At 40.7% G+C, this 21925-nt stretch overlaps 3 protein-coding genes across 5 annotated transcripts in view; 1 reads left to right on the top strand and 2 right to left on the bottom strand.

The window, feature by feature from the left end:
• Positions 1–21925, top strand: part of WFDC3 (WAP four-disulfide core domain 3) — a 148472-nt gene that overhangs the window by 119879 nt on the left and 6668 nt on the right. The window lies entirely within an intron of this gene.
• LOC103127655 (small ribosomal subunit protein eS28-like) lies at positions 10696–12515 on the bottom strand. Its single transcript, XM_060204883.1, has 2 exons — positions 12500–12515; positions 10696–10938 (listed from the first exon to the last, which is right to left on the bottom strand). The coding sequence occupies exons 1-2, from the start codon at positions 12513–12515 to the stop codon at positions 10697–10699; spliced, it is 258 nt and encodes an 85-aa protein (XP_060060866.1). The 3' UTR covers position 10696.
• WFDC13 (WAP four-disulfide core domain 13) lies at positions 14970–20021 on the bottom strand. The gene is made up of 2 exons (XM_007538537.1): positions 19937–20021; positions 14970–15109 (listed from the first exon to the last, which is right to left on the bottom strand). The coding sequence occupies exons 1-2, from the start codon at positions 20019–20021 to the stop codon at positions 14970–14972; spliced, it is 225 nt and encodes a 74-aa protein (XP_007538599.1).

Below are 21925 nucleotides of genomic sequence, written 5' to 3'. Positions count from 1 at the left end.
AACATGGGCCCTAGGTCAGATTGATGGGGTTAACAGTTAAAGGTATTTATATACTTTTTGCATATTTAGGAACTACTCTCTGTGCTAATCCAGCTTTCTAGTCTTATTCTCAACTCTGACACCATCTTCCCAGACAATACTTTTAGTCTACCTGCTTGCTGGCTATCAGGCTCAGGCAAAAATTACTAAAGTCAGGGATCACATGGAATACACCTAAAAAAGACTTCTTAGTTTTCTCCCACACGAAGACTCCCAGTTTCATTTGCCCTATTCTCACCTTTGGGTGCCTGTTTATTGCCTAATTTGCTTTATATCATGTTGCCTTTTAACCACCAAGTTGCAGATGCTACCATGCTGCCATCCTGACCTTTCTGTGCCTTACCAAAATGTCCTGGAACCACATCTCTCCAGAACCCTAAACTAGTAGGGAAAGATAGAAACAGGCTGGGGTTATGGATCTTTGGTCCAGAGGGGCAGGGAGGAAAAAAAAAGATCTTTGGTCCACACTTCCAGAATGATAAAGAATAGGGAAGCTTCCCATGGAGGGGATGGAACACAGAACATCTTTGATCATGCTGTTCCTTTTGATGTGATACAATATTTTATCAATAAATACTCTGCTGAGAGTTATGATAACTGGCACACCTGATTGTTGTTAAAAATTTTCGTATGCTCCAGCTGGCCGGGCTAGCTTCACAGGCGGGTAACAGAGGCGCGGAGACAACAGCTGGGCAGGGAAGCTGTATTTCTTTATTCAGGAACAACGATTCATAAACTAAACCAAACTAATCACCAAACAGAACTCTGCTGTCTCTTGGCAAGCACTCTCTCTTACTCTGGAACTCTCAAACCCTGGAACTCAGGAACTCTCTAACTTTGCAACTCTTCAACTCTCCAACTGTGGAACCCCCCAACTCTCGAACTGGAACTCAGGAAGCCTCTCTCAGGGTTCCTTGGGGCGGGGCCAAGCGGGCCCGCGAAATTAGCAGGACTGATCCAATTCTCTTGGCGGGGGAGAACTAGAACCCAATGTAAAGCATACAACACCTGATATTCTCCTATCTCGAGATGTCTAGGTGCTGTTGTTAGGAGGCCACTAACCTAGCCCTACCGTAAACCAAGGCAGACAGACAGAGTGATGATGTTCAAAGATTTATTCACACAGACACACAATACACACATGTGGGGGGGGGTGTCTCAGCAATGAGAGGTCCGATAGCTGGGACCATTCCCTGGGATAGGAACCCCGGGCAACTCTGAGACCCTCTGCTTTATACACTCAAGGGATGGGGTTACACAAGCAGGATGTCTTTATCTAAGGAAAACAGGTGCACATTACATTCTAATCTTTACTTTGAGCTACACATTCCACCCTAATCTTTTTTAAATATTTATTTATTTATTCCTTTTTGTTGCCCTTGTTGTTTTATTGTTGTAATTATTGTTGTTGTTGTTGTTGTTGGATAGGACAGAGAGAAATGAAGAGATGAGGGGAAGACAGAGAGGAGGAGAGAAAGATAGACACCTGCAGACCTGCTTCACTGCTTGTGAAGTGATTCCCCTGCAGGTGTGGATCCGGGGGCTCGAACGAGTATCCTTTTGCCACCAGTCCTTGTGCTTCCTGCCACGTGCGCTTAACCCACTGCGCTACCTCCCAACTCCCTCCACCCCAATCTTTATCTAAACAGTACACTCTAATCTCTATCTCTGTCGCCAATCTTTATTTCAGCAAAGCAGGTATACAGAAGCAAAATGAGCTCACATTCTGTGGTCATGAGTAGGAACATTCCAAGCTGCCCCAATATCGACCTATCTTCCTCAGGTGTAGCATAGAGTATGTTGTTCAGCCTCCCTTTGGAGGACGGAACTTTCCCTACCATTGTTGATCCAAGTTGGGGGTGAGGTCCTATGGGGGCCCCCAAAGGAGTCTATTGTGCTGTTCCTGATAGAAATGACCAGTAACAATGGAGAGGGGGATTTATTTGAGGTCTAGGTCCATCATGTCTATTTGGGAATCTCAGGACTCCTCTAGTAAGGTCCCAGCTGATAGGGTGGCCTGATAGTGACTGAAGAGTCATCGTTAAAGTATACCAGTCTCTTGCCCTTATTCAGCTTTTGCAGTCCTTGCTTTGATAAGGATATCTTGAGAGTGAGTGAGAGAACTGTAATAGAAAGTAGGTGAGGAGGGTATCTAAGTCTATGTAGACAGTATTTCATTATGTACTTTATACTGTCTCACTGCAGACTATTGTGTACTTTTGCTTTCAGGTATATATTTTGCCCTAATTTATGGATACATGTGAACGTATGCCCCATCTCATGGGACCTGGTCTATATCTAGGTTTTGGGACTTTGTTAGGAAGTGAACCAACTTGGATGGAATTAGAGAATCCTATGACTCTCACCTGAGTAATGAATGAGGCTGAAGGGTTGACATTCCACATCTGACGTCTCTGGACACAGTCTGAAGTGAAGCATGCTGAGGTGGTACTCCTTGTGTTGATTAGGCTGGGATCTGTGGTTGCTATATCATTTGGTATGAATTGAGAGAGCATGCAGGAAAGTGAGCCCCAGGTTCCAGGACTGGGTTCCAGGACTGGGGGAAATATAAGCTATATAGAGGAACTGGGAGGTTCCTTCTGTCTTTGGGTTTAAGAAGACAACAGATAGTTATTGCTATAATCACATTATTTGGCAATTGGGTTTATTTTGAAAAATCCCTTTGTTAGGATTTGCTGTATCATATACAACATCACCATAATTTATGTCCTTTGACATTATTTTTTAAAAATTTATTTCTTTATTGGGTAATTAATGTTTTACATTCAACAGTAAATACAATAGTTTGTACATGCATAACATTCCCCAGTTTCCCATTTAACAATACAACCCCCACTATGTCATTTATCGTCCTTCATGGACCTGTATTCTCCCCACCCACCCACCCCAGAGTCTTTTACTTCGGGGCAATATGCCAATTCCATTTCAGGTTCTACTTGTGTTTTCTTTTCTGATCTTGTTTTTCAACTTCTGCCTGAGAGTGAGATCATCCCATATTCATCCTTCTGTTTCTGACTTATTTCACTCAACATGATTTTTTTCAAGGTCCATCCAAGATCGGCTGAAAATGGTGAAGTCACCATTTTTTACAGCTGAGTAGTATTCCATTGTGTATATATACCACAACTTGCTCAGCCACTCATCTGTTGTTGGACACCTGGGTTGCTTCCAGGTTTTGGCTATTACAAATTGTGCTGCCAAGAACATATGTGTACACAGATCTTTTTGGATGGATGTGTTGAGTTCCTTAGGATATATCCCCAGGAGAGGAATTGCAGGGTCATAGGGTAGGAACATTTCTAGCCTTTGGAGAGTTCTCTAGACAGTTCGCCACAGAGGTTGGACCAATTGACATTCCCACCAGCAGTGCAGGAGGGTTCCTTTGACCCCACACCCTCTCCAGCATTTGCTGCTGTTACCTTTTCTCACAGGAGTGAAGTGATATCTCATTGTTGTCTTGATTTGCATTTCTCTGACAATCAGAGACTTGGAGCATTTTTTAAATGTGTTTCTTGGCCTTTCTTCTGTGGTGAATATTCTGTCCAAGTCCTCCCCCCATTTTTGGATGGGGTTATTTGTTGTCTTGTTGTTGAGTCTGGCAAGCTCTTTATATATGTTGGTTATTAACCTCTTATTTGATGTATTGCCATAAAGATCTTCTCCCATTCTGTGAGGGGCCTCTTGGTTTGGGTAGTGGTTTCTTTTGCTGTGAAGAAGCTTTTTAATTTGATGTAGTCCCATAGGTTTATACTTGCCTTAGTCTTCCTTGTAATTGGATTCGTTTCATTGAAAATGTCTTTAAAATTTATGCAGAAAAGAGTTCTGCCAATATTTTCCTCTAAGTATTTGATAGTTTCTGGTCTAACATCCAAGTCCTTGATCCACTTGGAATTTACTTTTGTATTTGGTGAAATACAGTGGTTCAGTTTCATTCTTCTGCATGTTTCAACCCATTGTTTCCAACATCATTTGTTGAAGAGACTCTGCTTTCCCCATGTAATCGTCTGGGCCCCTTTGTCAAAGATTAGATGTCCAGAGGTATGGGGGCCTCATTTCTGGGCTCTCAATTCTATTCCACTGGTCAGTGTGTCTATTCATGTTCCAGTACCAAGCAGTTTTGATGACAGTGGCCCTATAATACAGTTTGAGATCTGGGAGTGTGATGCCTCCAGTTCTGTTCTTTTTTCTCAAGATTATTTTGGTAATTTCAGGTCTTTTCTGGTTCCAGATAAACATTCATAGCATTTTTTCTATTCTCCTAAAAAATGTGGTTGGGATCTTGATGGGGATAGCATTAAAATTGTAGATGGCTCTGGGTAATATATTCATTTTGATGATGTTAATTTTTTCTATTTCTTTGAGTAGTGACTCATAATTTTCAATATACAAGTCTTTCACTTCTTTGGTTAGGTTTACTCTTAGATATTTTATTGTTTTTGTTGCTATAGTAAAAGGAATTGATTTCTGGATTTCAATTTCTTCTAACTCAGTGTTTGCATAGAGGAATGCCACTGACTTTTGAATGTTAATTTTGTAGCCTGACACCTTACTGTATTGTCTGATGATTTCCAAAAGCTTCTTGCTGGATTCCTTAGGATTTTCCATGTATACTATCATGTCATCTGCAAATAAGGAGAGTTTGACTTCTTCTCTTCCAATCTGTATCCCTTTAATTCCTTGCTCCTGCCTGATTGCTATGGCAAGAACTTCCAACACTATGTTGAATAGTAATGGTGATAGTGGGCAGCCCTGTCTAGTACCTGATCTGAGGGGAAATGCTTCCAGTTTTTCACCATTGAGTATGATGTTGGCTGCAGGTTTGCTATATATAGACTCCACTATCTTCAGGAATTTTCCATCTATTCCCATTTTGTGTAGTGTTTTGATCATAAAGGGATGTTGTATTTTATCAAAGGCTTTCTCTGCATCTATTGATATGACCATGTGGTTTTTGGTCTTGCTTTTGTTGATGTGGTGGATCACACTGATTGATTTACGTATATTAAACCAACCTTGCATGCCTGGGATAAACCCCACTTGGTCATGATGAACAATCTTTTTGATATACTGCTGTATCCGGTTGGCTAGAATTTTGTTCAATATTTTCGCATCTATGTTCATCAGAGATATTGGTCTGTAGTTTTCTTTTTTGGTTGTGTCCCTGTCTGCTTTTGGTATCAGGGTGATGTTGGCTTCATAGAAGCTGGCAGGGAGTATTCCAGTGTCTTCAATCTTCTGGAAGACTTTTAAAAATAGAGGTATTAGTTCTTTTTGAAGGTTTTGTAGAATTCATTTGTAAAACCATCTGGTCCAGGACTTTTATTTTTGGGCAGATTTTTGATAACTGTTTCAATTTCATTAGCTGTGATGGGCCTGTTCATGTTATCCACTTCTTTTTTACTTAGTTTTGGAAGTTGGTAGGTATCTAAGAAATCGTCCATTTCTTCCAGGTTCTCTAGCTTGGTGGCATATAGTTGTTCATAGAAGCCTCGCATGATATGTTGAATTTCTGCGGTGTCTGTTGTGATATCTCCTCTTTCATTTACTATCCGATTTATTTGTGTCTTCTCCCTTTTTTGTTTTGTGAATCTGGCTAAAGGTTTGTCGATTTTGTTTACTCTTTCGAAGAACCAACATTTACTTTCGTTGATCTTTTGTATGGTTTTCCTATTCTCAATGTTATTTATTTCTGCCCTACCTTTAGTGATTTCTGTCCTTCTCGTTGCTTTAGGGTTCCTTTGTTGTTCTTCTTCTAGGTCTTTAAGATGTGCAATCAGGCTGTTTATTTGTGCTTTTTCTTGTTTCTTAATGTGTGCTTGTATAGCTATGAACTTCCCTCTTAGGACTTCTTTAGCTGTGTCCCAAATATTTTGATAGCTTGTGTCTTCATTTCCATTGAACTCTTGAAACATTTTGATTTCTTCCCTGATTTCCTCTTTGACCCAGAAGTTGTTAAGAAGTGTACTGTTGAGCTTCCACATTTTGGCACTGTTACTAATCTTTTGTTGATTGTTAAGTGTTAATTTAATTCCACTGTGGCCTGAGAAGATGCTTGGGATAATTTCAATGCTCTTGAATTGGCTGATGCTGTCTTTGTGGCCTAACATATGGTCTATCCTTGAGAATGACCCATGTGGATTTGAATAAAATGTGTATTAGAGTTTCTTGGGATGAATGACTCTGAAAATGTCCAATAGTTCTAGTTTATCTCTTCATTTAGCTCCCTTATGTCTTTACTGATTTTCTTCCTGGATGATCTGTCAAGTTGAGATAGTGGGGTGTTGAAGTCCCCTACAATGATTGTGTTACTGTTAATATATTGCTGTAGCTCTTTCAGTAGAAGTTTGATGTATTTAGATGGCTTCTCATTGGGTGCATAGATATTACTAATTGTTAAGTCCTCTTGATTGACTGATGCTCTGAGCATTAAGTAGTGCCCATTCCTATCTTTTTTAATCTTATCTATTTTCAAGTCTATCATTTCAGATATGAAAATAGCTGTTCCTGCCCTTTTTTGTGGGCCATTGGCTTGTATGATAGTTTTCCATTCTTTCACTTTAAGTCTGTGTTTGTCTTGTTGAGTTAGGTGGGTTTCCTGTAGACAGCATATTGTTGGGTTGTGTTTTCTGATCCATCTTCCTACTCTGTGTCTTTTAATAGGTGAATTCAGGCCATTGACATTTATTGATATCAAAGATTGAAGATATTTTATCGCCATTCTTGTAGAGTTTTAGAGTGTTTTGATATATGTCCTATTTGTGGTGGTCTGGTTGTTTATAGGAGACCTTTCAGAACTTCTTTCAGGGCAGGCTTGGTGATGTTTGATTCCTTCAACTGTTGCTTGTCTGAGAAGCAACTAATTGCCTCCATCTAGTCTGAATGACAGTCTAGCGGGATATAGTATTCTTGGCTGAAAGCCTTTCTCATTGAGCACTGGATAGATATCTTGCCATTCTCTTCTGGCCTGTAGTGTTTGTATGGAGAAGTCTGCTGCTAATCTTATGGGTTTTCCTTTGTAGGTGACTCTTTGTTTTTCTCTTGCAGCCTTCAGGATCCTTCCTTTATCCTTATTCCTTTCCATTCTAAGTATGATATGTCTTGGTGTCTTTAGGTCTGGGTTAATTCTGTTTGGGACCCTCTGGGCTTCTTGAATTTTTATATCTTTGATTTTGTCTAGACTAGGGAATTTTTCAGCTACTATGGCCTGGAAAATGATTTCTTACTCTCCTTCTCTTTCTTCCTCTGGTATGCCAATAATGCATATATTGTTTCTTTTGAAGTCATCCCATAGGACTCTGTTGTTGTTTTCAGCATCTCTTCATCTCTTTTTGAGATCTCTTACTTCTTTTTTAGTTGTCTCTAATTCATCCTCAATGTTGCTAATTCTGTCTTCAGCTTCATTGATTCTATTCTCTCTGCCCTCTACTGTTTTCTGGAGTTCATCTATTTTCTTGCCCTGCTCTGATACTGTTTTAGCTTGCTCAGCTAGTTGCATTTTTAGCTCAGCAATTTCAGCTCTCAGTTCTCTAATAACCATGAGATAATTAGTATTTTATTATATATTCTCATTTGTTGTTCCTGCATTTCTGATTACAATTTTTTCAAATTCTTTACTCACTCCTGTTATTATTTCCTTAGCTAATGTTTGGATGTTGAACTCGTTATTTTGTGCTTCACCCCCTGAAGGACTTTTAGCTGGACTCTTGTCCTGGTTCGATTCTCCAATATTTTTCCTTGTTGTTTTAATCATTTTATATAATATGTTATGAGTTCCCTTTATCAGTACTTTTCAAATTATTGATCACTATTGGCTGTATTGACTTGTGTCTAAGTAAGTTAATTAAAGGGTTCACAGTGGTGGAAGTTAACAGTTATTTCAATCCCTGAGTTGGAGCTCAGTGGTTTAAAAGCCTCTTTCTTTTTTTTTTTTCTTCCCTGTAGACTATGGGAGCCTGAGGGCTTTTAAACTATCAATAGGCTTCTTAGCTTAATCACTGACTCCTGACCAAGAGATAAAGCAGGGTGTGGCAGAGATAATCCAGTGGTTATGCAAAGAGATTTTCACAGCCCCTCAGCTATGCCACCGTGGTATAGGTCTTCTGAGTTTCCTGGTTAGATCTCTGTCCCCTGGTGTCCCTTCCTGTCACTGCTCCAGATTCTGAGGGTAGTAACAATGGAGACTCAGAGTTGCAGTTGGTGAGTCTCTGGGGAGTCCTCTCCTCCCTTCAGCTGTCCCCTTGTTGGTGGAGCAGACTGGAGGTGGTGTCTCAACTAATAAACTGCTGAACTGTTAGCAGTCACTTAATCTCTCCTTAGGCCCCTCTCTCCTCTCTGTCACCAGCCACACGTGTTTGTACTCACCGGTGATTTACTGGGTTCCTGTGGTCATTCTAGTCCTGTCTTGTTTCGCTCCGGGGTGGTCTCCTTTGGTATTCCTAGTTGATCTGGGAGAGGAGAGGAGAGAAAGCGATCTGCTGCTCGTAGCTCCGCCTCCGGAAGTCGAATCTTTGACATTATTTGTATATAGCTGTGCCACTGGTTGCTTCTATTCTCCCTGGTCTAAGCTTTTAAGAGAGTCAACATATCAAAGACTCACCCTATGAATTAAAAAGACTCAGTCTGTGCTTTGCAAAGTTGGAGACATTCAATCAAATTTACCCCCTTTCTTATTAATTATATGACTACAAATTAATAGGAGTATACATAAACATCATTCTCACCACCAAAAGACTGTGTCCCATCCCATTCCCCTTACCTCCCCCGCCCCATGAATACAAACATCCACCCTCACCCTCAACCCAGGTTTTTTACTTTGGTGCCCTATTACAAATTTAGTCAAATACTGCTTTTAGTTTTCCTTTTTGTTATTTTTTCTCAGATCTAGAGGATGCAGAGGTCACATAGGCTCCTACGCTGAATATGGGCCCCAGATCAGATCAAATCGATGGGGTTTACAGTCAACAATATTTATACCCCTTTCCCATATTAGAGAGCTACTCTCTCTTCCCTGATCCAGCTTTCTGGTCCTTTTTATAGCCATGACATCATCTCTCCAGACAATAACTTGGATCCACCTGCATATCATATTTCAGGCTCAGGGAATAGAAAAAAAAAAAGTATAGCCTCAGGCCCTTTGGAATATAACTAAAACATGTCTACTAGCTATCTATAAAACGAAGGACCCCCCAACTCTTCATCTGCACTATTCCAGCCTTTAGGTCCATGATTGGTCAGTAATTTGTTTTGCTTTGTATGTTAGCTTTCTTTTCGGCCACCAGGTTCCAGATGCTAGCATGATGTCGACCAGACTTCCCTGGACAGAAAACCTCACCAATGTGTCTTGGAGGTCTGCTTCCCCAGAGCCCTTCCCCACTAGGGAAAGAGAGAGACAGGCTGGGAATATGGATTGACCTGTCAATGCCCAGGTTCAGCGGGGAAGCAATTACAGAAGCCAGACCTTCCACCTTCTGCATCCCACAATGACCTTGGGTCCATACTCCCAGAGAGTTAAAGAATAGGAAAACTATCAGGGGAGGCGATGGAATACAGAGTTCTGGTGGTGGGAATTGTGTAGAATTATCCTACTCTTATCCTATGGTTTAGTCGATGTTTCCTTTTTATTAATAATTTTTTTTAAAGAAGCACAATGAGCAGGTAAAGTTGAATGGGAACTTTCAAATTCAAATGGTCACATAAACACTTACTTTGCATCATCACTCTTGCAAGTTCACATGAGTTATCTGTGGCTGCCCAGATGGCCCTGGGCATTCCTTTGAGTGATAGACCAGCATGTTCTTTACTTTTCTAGGGGAATTTCCACTGTCTCCCTTCTTGGTAAGCATGTCCCAAAGAAAACGAAATGGGGACTCTCAATGGAAGAGCTCCTGCTCTCACTGTCTCTCCAGTTTCTTCAGACTAACTATATGGTGACTGGAGTTATTTTCTTTCAACCCTGACATGTGTTGGTCCTGGAATTGGCTAAGGTTCTCCACCTGCATATAAATCATAAAATTACATTTTGTGGTTTAATAAAAACTGCATTTTTTCTATAAAAATAAAAAAAAACTTAGACTAAACATCTGTTGGTCCCCGAGAACCTTTCAAACTTATTATTATTGAGGTTTTTAGAACTTCCAGAGGCTTGACTATGGAGCAACAAACAGTAGCCGTGTTTTTCTCTCTCTGATCAACTAGAAAAAGCAACAAAAATCATCTAAAAACTCAACAAAATACAGCCAAGGATCTCTTCAAAAACTCACCGAGCCACAAGTGAGTATTGACACATGTAGCTCCTGGACAGAAAGAGGGTGAGGGAGAAATTCCTGGGGCTAAAAAGCCATTTTCAGGGATGGCTGGTGCCAGACTGGGAGTTTGGCAGTGAGGCTCACCACTTCAGGTTCAAGTTAAAGAAACGATTTTTTCCCCCAATTTTTAAAAGACATTTTTATTTGAGACAAGAGGGACCCAGGGGCTTGAACCTGGGTCCTTGCACACTGTAGGTTTCACAGGAGTAGCTGATTCCCAAATCAGACAGAAAGGTACCCGGGATAAATACAAATGGTTTATTGACAGTGGCAGGTCATCCTGGCGAGGGCAGGTGGTGGAGCAGACATCTGGACCTGGAAGCCAGGAGGGGCTAGCGTAGCCTGCGGGCCTCTCGCTCGGACTCCAGGAGCTTGAGCACGTCGTCCTCACGCATGGGGCTCTTGACACTGCGGATGATGGAGCGGCTGGTGTCGGCCATGAACTCCACACGGACCTGAGTGCACTGTCCGGGCAAGCCGGCCTGGCCCAGCACCTTGGTGACCCTGGCCAGTTTGATGGGCTGCTTGCGCCTGGTGTCCCACAGCACAGTGGTGGTGGGACTGGAGAGAGAAACTATGGTTTTAAAAAGAAAGAATAAAAGAAAATGATCACCTAAGCCACAGGTGAGTACAAATACTTGTGGCTTGTGGATGGAAAGGGGGTGAGTGATTTCCAGGACTAAAAACTGGTGCTCACTTTTCCCATATTTGGGAGCTACTCTCTTCCCTGATCCAGCTTTCTAGTCCTGTTTCCAACTCTGACACCATCTCCCCAGACAATACCTTTAGCCCACCTGCATGTTAGCTGTCAGGCTCAGGCAAAACTTAGTAAAGTCATGGGCCCTTTGGAATATACTTAAAATAGACCTACTAGCTTTTTCCAAAACAGAGATCCCAAATCTTCATCTGCTATATCCTGATCTTTAGGTTCCTGATTATTAAATAATTTGTTCTGCTTTATATCTTAATGATTTTCAGCCACCAATTGCAGATGCCACTGTGACACCAACCTGACTTCTCTGGGCAGATGACCTTACCAATGTGTCCTGGAACCCCACCTCCCCAGAGCCCTGCCCCACTAGGGAAAGCTAGAGACAGGCTGTGATCGACCAGCCAATGGCCATGTGCAGTGGAGAAGCAATTACAGAAGCCAGACCTTTCACCTTCTGCACCCCATAATGATCCTGGGTCCATACTCCCAGAGGGATAAAGAACAGGAAAGCTTCCAATGGAGGGGATGTGATGCAGAACTCTGGTGGGGGGAATTGTATAGAACTGTACCCCTCTTATCCTATGGTCTTGTTGCTAATTGTTTTTTTTAAAAATGGTGCCAATGTGTCCTGGAGCTTCGCTTCACCAGAGGACTACCCTACTAGGGAAAGAGAGAGGCAGACTGGGAGTATGGGTCTACCAGTCAACTCCCATGTTCAGCAGGGAAGAAGCAATTACAGAAGCCAGACCTTCCACCTTCTGCATCCCACAATGACCTTGGGTCCATACTCCCAGAGCGATAAAGAATAGGAAAGCTATCAGGGGAGAGGATGGAATACAGAGTTCTGGTGGTGGGAATCGTGTGGAGTTGTACCTCTCTTATCCTACGGTTTTGTTAATGTCTCCTTTTTAAATAGATAAAAAAAAATTTTTTAATTAAATATAATAAAAAAATGGTGTTCAGAGATGGTAGGCAACAAATTAGATTGGTAGCTGAGACACACCACTTCAAGGCCTGAGCTTTAGCAACAAAAAGACTGTTAAAAAGGAAAAAAAATCACCTAAAAACTCACTAATTTACAACTGTGACTTCTCAAGTCTCCATTGCTATTGTCTCACAGAGGCTGGAACAGCAGCAGGGAGAGAGACCCTATGTTGATATCAAGGTCATAGAACCAGCTTGGTGACTCAGGATAAAATCTCCCCTTCTGCACGAAGATCTACAAACAGGCAAATCAAATACCTCAGCCACAGTACCTCCTGCAAGCGCGCGCGCGCACACACACACACACACACACACACACACACACACACACACACTACATGAGGAAACTGAGAAATAAACAGCAATGACAGAAACCCCAAATGACTAGACAGCCACAGATGTAGAAAAAATGACAGAGAGAGGCTGGTTGGTGGTATACCTGAGTGAGCACACATGTTACCATGCACAAGGACCCAGGTTTGAGCCCCCAGTCTCCACCTGCAGGGGGAAAGCTTCACGAGTGGTGAAGCGGGGACCAGGTGGTGGCACAGCTGGTTAATCACATACATCATAAGTGGTGAAGCAGGGCTGCAGGGCTCTCTCTCTCTTCAGTTCTTCCTTCCTTCCTCTCAATTTTTAGCTGTCTCTATCCAATAAAAAAAAAAAAAATTTTTAAAAAGAAAAAAAATGACAAGAGATTTCAGAAAACTCGCTGAAATCAATTCAAGGAACTTTCATAAAGGAAGTGATTTAATTTGGAGGTCCCTTCTGGGGGACTAGGTGATTGCACATTCTGAAATTGCTGTCTCCCAGATTGGAAGGTAATGGGGAGGATTTTTTTTTTTTGTTGTTGTTTTTCTTAACAGGTGTGCATGTAGTTCCCCACTACCTCAAGTTACTTGGTCAAGTTTCACATTTGGGGTTGGGGAGGATTTTAAAGGGGAATTTGGTGGGCTTTTTTTTTTTTGACGTGGCTGCTGTTAGTTGTGCTGCTGACAAGGTTGCAGGTGTAATAGCTGACAAGGTTGCAGGTGTAATAAGTGACCCCCAATTGACTTTTTTGCATACCTCCTCACGAAGCTCTGGGCTTCTTGATGTAATTAAGATCTCAAAGAGGGGATTGACATTTAAGTGTTGAGGTTCTGGGGGCAAGTCCTCCTCCTTTCAGTGCCTTTATGTAGTTGAAGAGAAGGGAGAGGGTTCAGATAGGGTTAAAATATTTTCAAATAGAGACAGAGTGGCAGAGAGAGGGTGAAAGAGAGATCATGGCATGAAAGTTCCCTCCAATGTGGTGGGGACCAGGCCCTAATATGGGTCACATATGGTAAAGCTATCTGCTGATGCCAAAAAGTAAGTTTTTAAGAGATTAAAACCCACTCCTTTCAGATTAGTGACAAAAATAAGGAATGCTATCTATTTTTGATAAAGAGGAAGTCAAAAGATTTTCCTTTAACTTGCTGGATCCCCCAAAATCTCAGTTTCAATAATTACACATCTTGGTGGTCAAGAGGTGGCTCACCCCAGAGAGTCAGTGCTTTGCTATGCATGAGGACTTGGGTTCTTTTGAAGAATGTTTGCTCTGGCCAAGTTTTTTCATTGCATAAGGCCTCAGTAGTTGGCACAAGCCCTGGGGTATAGATGTCCTCTTCATTTTTTTTTTTTCACATGAGGAGACTAATAGTTTCAGAGATAAGGGTACACACACACACACACACACACACACACACACACACACACACACACACAGGCTCCATGAAAGGTTCAGGTTGACTCCTTGCTGGAGGTGCTGTCAGGACCTGCCTGAGGCTTGAAAAGCCTGTTCCCCAGCAATGGTTCAGACTAGATCTGATCCCCTTGGGCCATCACCTTGCTTCCCCTGTTGCAGAACTTGTCCTGAATTACATCCTGCCCCAGGGAATGCAAAGAAAATATTGGTGGTGGTGATGGTGGGACAGAAATCCAGATCATAGGAGGCTGACCTTGTGGGAATATTAGATCCCTGGAGAGGCTAGAGAAGAGAACAAGTATTCCTGGGTAACACAGGGGGAATGTTAACCCTGATCAGAACTTCAGAGAATATATAGTGACAAACCCAGTGACAAAGTGAGATATGTACCTTTTTGTTTTCCACATAGAGTTTTGAAAGATAGAGATTTACAGGGAAGAGGAAGAAAGAAATTTAAAAAAATTACCTTATTGTTTTTCTTTAAATTAAATCTTTAAAAAATAAATATTTTCTTTTTGGGGGATTTTTTTAAAATGTTTTTTTCTAAGATTTTATTTTTTATTTATTTTCCCTTTTGTTGCCTTTGTTGGTTTTTATTGTTGTTGTTATTGATGTCATTGTTGTTGGATAGGACAGAGAGAAATGGGGAGTAGAAGGGAAGACAGAGGGAAAGAGAAAGAGCCAACAAAGGCAACAAAAGGGAAAATAAATAAAAAATAAAATCTTAGAAAAAAACATTTAAAAAAAATCCTGCAGACCTGCTTCACCATCTGTGAAGCGACTCCCCTGCTGGTGGGAAGGCAGGGGGCTTGAACCAGGATCCTTATGCCAGTCCTTGCCCTTTATACCACGTGCACTTAACCCACTGTGCTACTGCCCGACTCCCAGCAATGTATATATTTTATACATTGAAATAATAGTCATCCCACATGTGTGACCTTGGGAGAACCATTACAGTTTCCATTGAAGGGAATGAGGACACAGAATTCTAGTGATGGGAATGGTGTGGAATTATACCCCTGTTATTTTGTAGTTTTGCAAACCACTAATAAAAATGAGAAGAACAAAAAAGAAAAATAGAATCATAGTAATGGCTGGTAAGACTCTATAACTGAGATCCCACCAACAGATTTTTTTTTTAGGGTTGGGACCAAGCATGAGCAGACTTTTGTGTTCTGTCATTTTAATTTTGGTTTAATGAACAGATTATCCCACAGAAGGAGGAGCAACATTGAAGTCCTTTTGGGCAATCTTTCTGCAATGTGCAGAATTGAGAACAGTCTTCAGGTGCTGATCTGCATGGTGGAGGTTCCAGTATATGTCCTGGAATACAGAACAGGAAAAAGTAAGGACTAAAACACCATGTCAGTAACATTAAAGACTCCAAAAGTCCAAGGAATTGTCAGGGAATTAACCACCCTGTCTTTCCTCATCTAGTCACAAGAAGCCAAAACTAAAATCTTCTTGCAAACTTGTAAGCAAGAAGAACCCAAGGCTTAGATATTTGCTTGTAGACAAAGTTCAATAGAGTTCAATACTCATTGTTCATTCTGTCTATGCAAATCAAGTGCTAAAAATCTATAAACCCTGTTTGGGTACAGTTCATGGGAATGGATGATGTATATGGTGAGCCTGAAAAAGGTATATTAGGGAGTCGGGCTGTAGCACAGCGGGTTAAGCGCAGGTGGCGCAAAGCACAAGGACCGGCATAAGGATCCTAGTTCGAACCCCGGCTCCCCACCTGCAGGGGAGTCGCTTCACAGGCGGTGAAGCAGGTCTGCAGGTGTCTGTCTTTCTCTCCTCCTCTCTGTCTTCCCCTCCTCTCTCCATTTCTCTCTGTCCTATCCAACAATGACAACAACAATAATAACTACAACAATAAAACAACAAGGGCAACAAAAGGGAATAAATTAATAAAATAAATATTTTTTTAAAAAAGTGTTTTTTTTAAAAAAGAAAAAGGTATATTAGTAGTTTCATTACTCATGCCGTACTCTCAAAGTAAGTTATATAAGTTTCTCACTTATAATTAATTCTAGGGTCAACCTAGAAATTGGCTAACCCATTTGTGAATAGAAAGAATGAGTGGCACAGAAGGTTTCTGGAAAGGTTGATGCCCTCACAGCACATTGAAATACTAGCTTCAGTACTAAAGCTCGAATCCTAGGTGAATTATAAGAATGGCTGTTTTCACAGGGAGAAAGATGTGTACTTCAGCATGAGGTAGAAGATTAGCATCTCCTTCACAAGATGATCAGGATCTCTCTGTTTCTGAATTATAAGGCATTAAGAATGAACCCCAATAACTCTTTTGTCCAAGTTCAGTAATGCCCTAATATATGTACCTGCAACACATCCAATCTTAAGAGGAATATGTCATGTGTGTGGTATTTTATAAACTTCTGTTAATGTATCATTAGATATTTGCAATTAGAAAAAGGTCTGTAGGATCTCATGCTGATATGAAAAGAGTGAAGCTGGGGCTATAATTGTTTTAATTAATTAATTATTTTAGATAGACATGAGACAGAGAGAGAAAAAGAGAGAGAGAGAGAGAAGAAAATGCTTAAGTTTCCTTCAATGTGGTGGGGGTTGGGCTTGAACCTGGGTTGTGCACATGGCCTAGCAGTACATCATCCAGGTGAGTTATTTCTCTAGGGGCCATATTTGTAATAGCCAATGGTATTGAAAGTGAGGTGTCCATCATCTGGGGCCCTAGTCGGGGAGTCCTGAGATTCCCACATAGACATGATGGGCCTAGACCTCAAATAGATCCCTCTCTCCAGGAACAACATAATAGACCCCTTTGTGGGCCCTCACAGGACCCTGCCCTCAATGTGGATCAACAATGGTAGAGAATGTTCTATACTCCAAAGGGAAGCTGGATGATATACCCTATGCTCCACCTGAGGAAGATGGGTCCTGAAATTGGGGCAGCTTGGAATGTTCCTACTCATGACCACAGAATGTGAGCTCAGACCTACAGGGATGTAGAGGTTACATAGTCTCCTATGCCAAATATGGGCCCCAGATCAAATCGATGGTTTTTACAGTCAACCGTATTTATACACCTTCCCCATATTTGGGAGCTACTCTGATCTAGCTTTCTAGCCCTTTTCCAGCCATGATATCATCTTCCCAGACAATAACTTGGGTCCAGCTGCATATCAGAGGTCAGGCTCAGGAAAAAAACTAGTATAGTCATGGGCCCTTTGGAATTTAACTAAAACAGGCCTACTAGCTATCTTCAAAATGGAGACCCTGAATCTTCATCAGCAATATTCCAGCCTTTAGGTTCATGATTAGTCAACAATTTGTTTGGCTTTATGTGTTAACTCTTTTTTCAGCCACCAGGTTCCAGATGCTACCATGATGCCAACCTTACTTCCCTGGGCAGACGACCCCACCAGTGTGTCCTGGAGCCCTGCTTCCCCAGAGCCCTGCCTCACTAGGGAAAGAGAGAGACAGGCTGGGAGTATGGATTAATCTGTCAATGCCCATGTTCAGCGGGGAAGAAATTACAGAAGCCAGACCTTCCACCTTCTGCACCCCATAATGACCCTGGGTCCATACTCCTAGAGGGTTAAAGAATAGGAAAGCTATCAGGGGAGGGGATGGGATATGGAATTCTGGTGGTGGGAATTATGTGGAGTTGTACCCCTCTTATCCTATGGTCTTGTCAGTGTTTCTATTTTATAAATAAAAATTAAAAAAAGAAAAGAAAGTGGAGTGACAGAAGACCCAAGCTTTAAAAAAATATTTATTAATTAATGTGTGTGCTTAACTAGGTATACCACAGCCTGGCTTATTTATTTATTGGATAGAGACAGAGAGAATTTGATAGGGAAAGAGGAAATGGAAAGGGAGATCGAGAGAGACACTTGCTTCACCACTATTTTCCCTCTCCAGGTGGGGACCAGGGGCTTGAGCCCCAGTCCTTTCACATTGTAACATGTCTACCCTTCCAGCTACACTACTACAGGCCCCAAGTCCCAAGATTTTCATATCTGGCAGAGAATAGTACCTCTCATCTTGGATTCCTCACTCATTCCATAGCTCAGTGGGTAAGTGCAAGGAATTATTCCATTTTGGAGATCTTGAGACTTAAGAGAACAGGGTGGGAAAGGTGTCCATGATTGAGGAATCTCAGAGAGGTTGACCATACCATCTTTGCCTTCTCTTTTGGATATCAGATGCCAGTTATCATTAATAACATTTGCCCATCTTTCAGAAAGCCTTTGCATCTCTTCAAATTTATCTATTTAATTATTATTTACATTTTTCCCTTTATTGGGGGACTAATGGGTTACAGTCAACAGTAAAATACTATACTGGGTACATGTGTAAGATTTCTGAGTTTTCCACTTAACATTCAAATCCTCAAGCTAGGCCCTCCTCCACCATGTTCTAGGACCTGAACTCTCTTCCCACTCCAGAGTCCTTTATTTTGGTTCAGTACACTATCTCTTCAAATTTTAGTTCTTGACTCCTTCGTAACTACCACAGATAACCCAATTTCTTGCAGTTTTCTCAGTTTTCAAATTGTGTCATGCACGACTGGGAGACCCCTAAAATAGGACCTTGCCTCCCTAGACACATGAAAGACCATATATATCTCTCTCCTGAGGTCTCAATGGTCTGAAGATACTCCTGTCACAGAAAAGGGCAGGCATGATGAGTAATAGTTCATTTCCCATTTGGTACTGGTCAAGATCAATTTTGCTACATTACACTAGGCAGTGTTGACTCATAAGAAACCTTGTATCTGTTGATGCTAAGTATCACTAATGGTGCAAGTACCTTTAGAATTTTAATATTTGAAATAAAATGCAAGACTTCTTTTCCTTCCCTCTTCAAATGCCTTCCAAGGCAAAGATTAAGTAGATTCCAGTTTGAGTTCTACCAACTTAACTTTCCTCTCTTTTAAAATAAAAAAAAAATTATTAGGGGGGGATTCATGGTTTACAGTAAATACAGCTGTTGGTATATGTGTAAAGGATAATAGCCAAAATATATAAAGAGCTCACTAAACTCAACAACAAAACAAAAACAGAAAACAAAACAAAACAAAAAAACCCCAACCCATCCAAAAGGGGGGAGATGATATGAAAAGAATATTCATCAAAGAAGAGATTCAAATGGCTAACAAACATGAAAAATGCTCCAAGTCACTGATTGTCAAAGAAATGTAAATTAAAGACAACAATGAGATACGACTTCACTCCTGTGAGAATATCATACATCAGAAATGATAGCAACAACAAATGCTGAAGAGGTTGTGGACAAAGGAACCCTCCTGCACTGCTGGTGGGAATGTAAATTGGTCCAACCCCTGTGGAGAGCAGTCTGGAGAACTCTCAATAGGCTGGAGATTCTCCTTTTTTGTTTTGTTTTGTTTTGTTTTGTTTTGTTTTGTTTTGTTTTGTTTTGTTTTGTGCCTCCAGAGTTATTGCTGGGTCTCCTGAATCCACTGCTCCTGGAGGCTATTTTTTCCCTTTTGTTGCCTTTGTTGTTTATCATTGTTGTTATTATTATTGTTTGTCGGTTGTTGTCGGAGAGGACAGAGAGAAATCCAGAGAGGAGGGGAAGACAGAGAGGGGCAGACACCAGCACACTTGTTTCACCGCTTGTGAAGCAAGCCCTCTGCAGGAGGGGAGCCAGGGGCTCTAACCAGGATCCTTGACCTTTGAGCCACGTGTGCTAAACCCGCTGCGCTACCGCCCAGCCCCCCTCTCCTCTTTTTTAATACTTGACTAATTAATTGATCCAAAGGAACCATGGACAGCAAGAATAAGCTGGATGCTGAGGCTATTGACATTAGTAGGAAATACTTACCGAGTAATTATCATGGATTAATAAGTGTTCTGTTTGTATGCCTTATCTTAGTTTCTCTTACAAACTATTTCAAAATCATTATGTCTATTAAAAAGAGATAATATCTGAGCCCAAACATTTTGCTCAAGATCACTCAGCAAGCAACAGAGATTCAAAACTGATCATGAGTTTGGGACATTTGAATACAATACTATATATATATATATATATATTTTTTTTTTTTTTTTAACAAGGAATATCTTGGTTGTCAGTTCTCAGATTTTCTTAGTTCTTCAGATTCTGCTTCCCTCCCCTGAGCCCAGACCCAACACCTACTCAGGAAATGTTGTGCGGGGTTTGCAGGCACTAGGTGTGGTGCTGGGCAAATCAACACCAGTAGCTGGAGAAGTACAGACTTCATGCTGGCAGAAGGACAGGTGGGTAATTGACCAAGGGCAGCTGGTTTGATCAGGATTAGCTTAGAGGAGAAGAGAGGGAAGGAGGGCAAAGTGAAGGCATTCACTTTGTGACTGGCCTCTCAATGGTGCAGTATGTTCCAAACCCAAAAGGTGGTAGAAATCTGAGCACCTCCCACCCACACCCACCTTAAAGCCAAGTAGTGGTTAAATCTTCACCCTTTCCATTCCCATAATCTTGACCTTGTTATGTCTCATCTCTCTAGGTCTTATTAATGTCTTTTCACTAAACTTTCTATATTTTCCTGTAGCTTTCTGATGATATTTATTCATAAAGGCTTGGATTATTACTTTTAAAAGGTTTATTTATTTACCAGAGCACGGCTCAACTCTGGTTTATGGTGTCCTTGGGGACTCGACCTGGGACCTTTGGTGCCTCAGGCATGGAAGTCTTTTTGTATGATCATTGTGCTGTCTCTCCAGCCCGAATTTTTATTTTCCTTTTCTATAAGGCATGAGTTTTAAAAATAAAGTTATAAATGGTATCAGTGTCTTTCAGTGATTTCTTTTGTTGCTGACATTGAGAAATTGTTTAGTACTGGTAACAAGGCTGCCTTGTTAATTTCTTCCACTTATCAAAAATTTTTTTCCTTTAATTGAAATAATGTTGTTTTACAAGGCTATATATATAGCCTTATAAAGGTCTTGAAAATATAGCTCTTGAAAATCTGTATTAGTCCAGTACATTGAATTGTTGATATGTTCATTTTAGCAACCCATGTGCAAATCCGTCTGCAAATAATGCATTTTTGATTTATTCTTTAACCTTTATGCAATTTTTAATGCCATACTGTACAGGCAAGGACCTGCACACATTGTTGCAGAGAAATGATAATATTGTCTGTTCTTTGCTGATATGTTAATATAGAATGAAAACTTCTTAATTTTCATCTTTTAGGATATTGTGTGTTTTAGGATTCTTGTAAACATTTTTTATTAGGTTTAGAAAGTTCTCTTTCATTCTTGATATACCAAGAAAAATTTTAATGATTTTCATTTAGACATTGTTATTCCTTTTCTTTTTGAAAAATTTCTTTATAATATGAGAGAGAATTAGAGCATCACTCTGGCATATGTGGTGCTTGCATATGAACTTGGGACCTCATGATTGAAAATCCTATTCATTACTGTCATGCCACCCTCTGGGCTACTAATTTAGTTTTATTTATTTTTCTATATATGTTGAGATTATACCATTATTTTATTTTATTTATATTTTAATTTTTAATTTTCTTTATTTATTGGACAGGGACAGTCAGAAATCATGAGGGAAGGGGGAGATAGAGAGGGAGAGATTGCAACCCTGCTTCACCACTCATGAAGCCTTTCCCTTGCAGATAGGGACTGGGGGCTTGAACCCAGGTCCTTGTGTACTACAACATGTTCCTTCAACCTGGTGCACCACCACCTGGCCCCTATAGCATTATTTTATTATTTGTTATTTTAATGTATTGAATTACATTTTCAAAGTTTCTGACTTTAAGCCATCTTGCATTTCTCCAGTGTTTTAATGTGATAATTGCATATTATCATTTAAATGTTATTTAGCTCAGTTTGTTTTCTTTATGGAGTTTACTTTCTGTTCATAAGGAAACTGGGCCTGTGATCTTCCTTTTCCAAACTGTCACTGCCCTGTTTTCTAGCAAGTGCCTATAAGCCTCACAGAATGTGCTGAATAACAGTCATTAATTTTCAACTCACTAGAAAGTCTTGTGTAAGATAAAGATAATTAATTACTTTATTTCTCAATTTCTCCTTTTCCTTTCATAAATATATACTCATTTCCACTTTTAAAAAAAAAAATTAGGGTTGAATATGGGATCATCTCACTCACAGGCAGAAGCTGAAA

This window comes from Erinaceus europaeus, chromosome 1 (genome assembly GCF_950295315.1).
Source record: "Erinaceus europaeus chromosome 1, mEriEur2.1, whole genome shotgun sequence".
Classification (NCBI taxonomy): domain Eukaryota; kingdom Metazoa; phylum Chordata; class Mammalia; order Eulipotyphla; family Erinaceidae; genus Erinaceus; species Erinaceus europaeus.
Note: the sequence above shows the minus strand (reverse complement) of the source record. Positions and strands in the feature narration are given on the sequence as shown.

What these genes read in the sequence shown, in the direction of transcription:
- WFDC13 (XM_007538537.1), bottom strand. Translation starts at nt 20,021, where the DNA reads ATGAAGTCTGTACTTCTCCAGCTACTGGTGTTGATTTGCCCAGCACCA. An exon ending in CCCCGCACAACATTTCCTGA is followed by an intron (nt 15,110 to 19,936) that starts GTAGGTGTTGGG and finishes TCTGTATTCCAG; the next exon opens with GACATATACTGGAACCTCCA.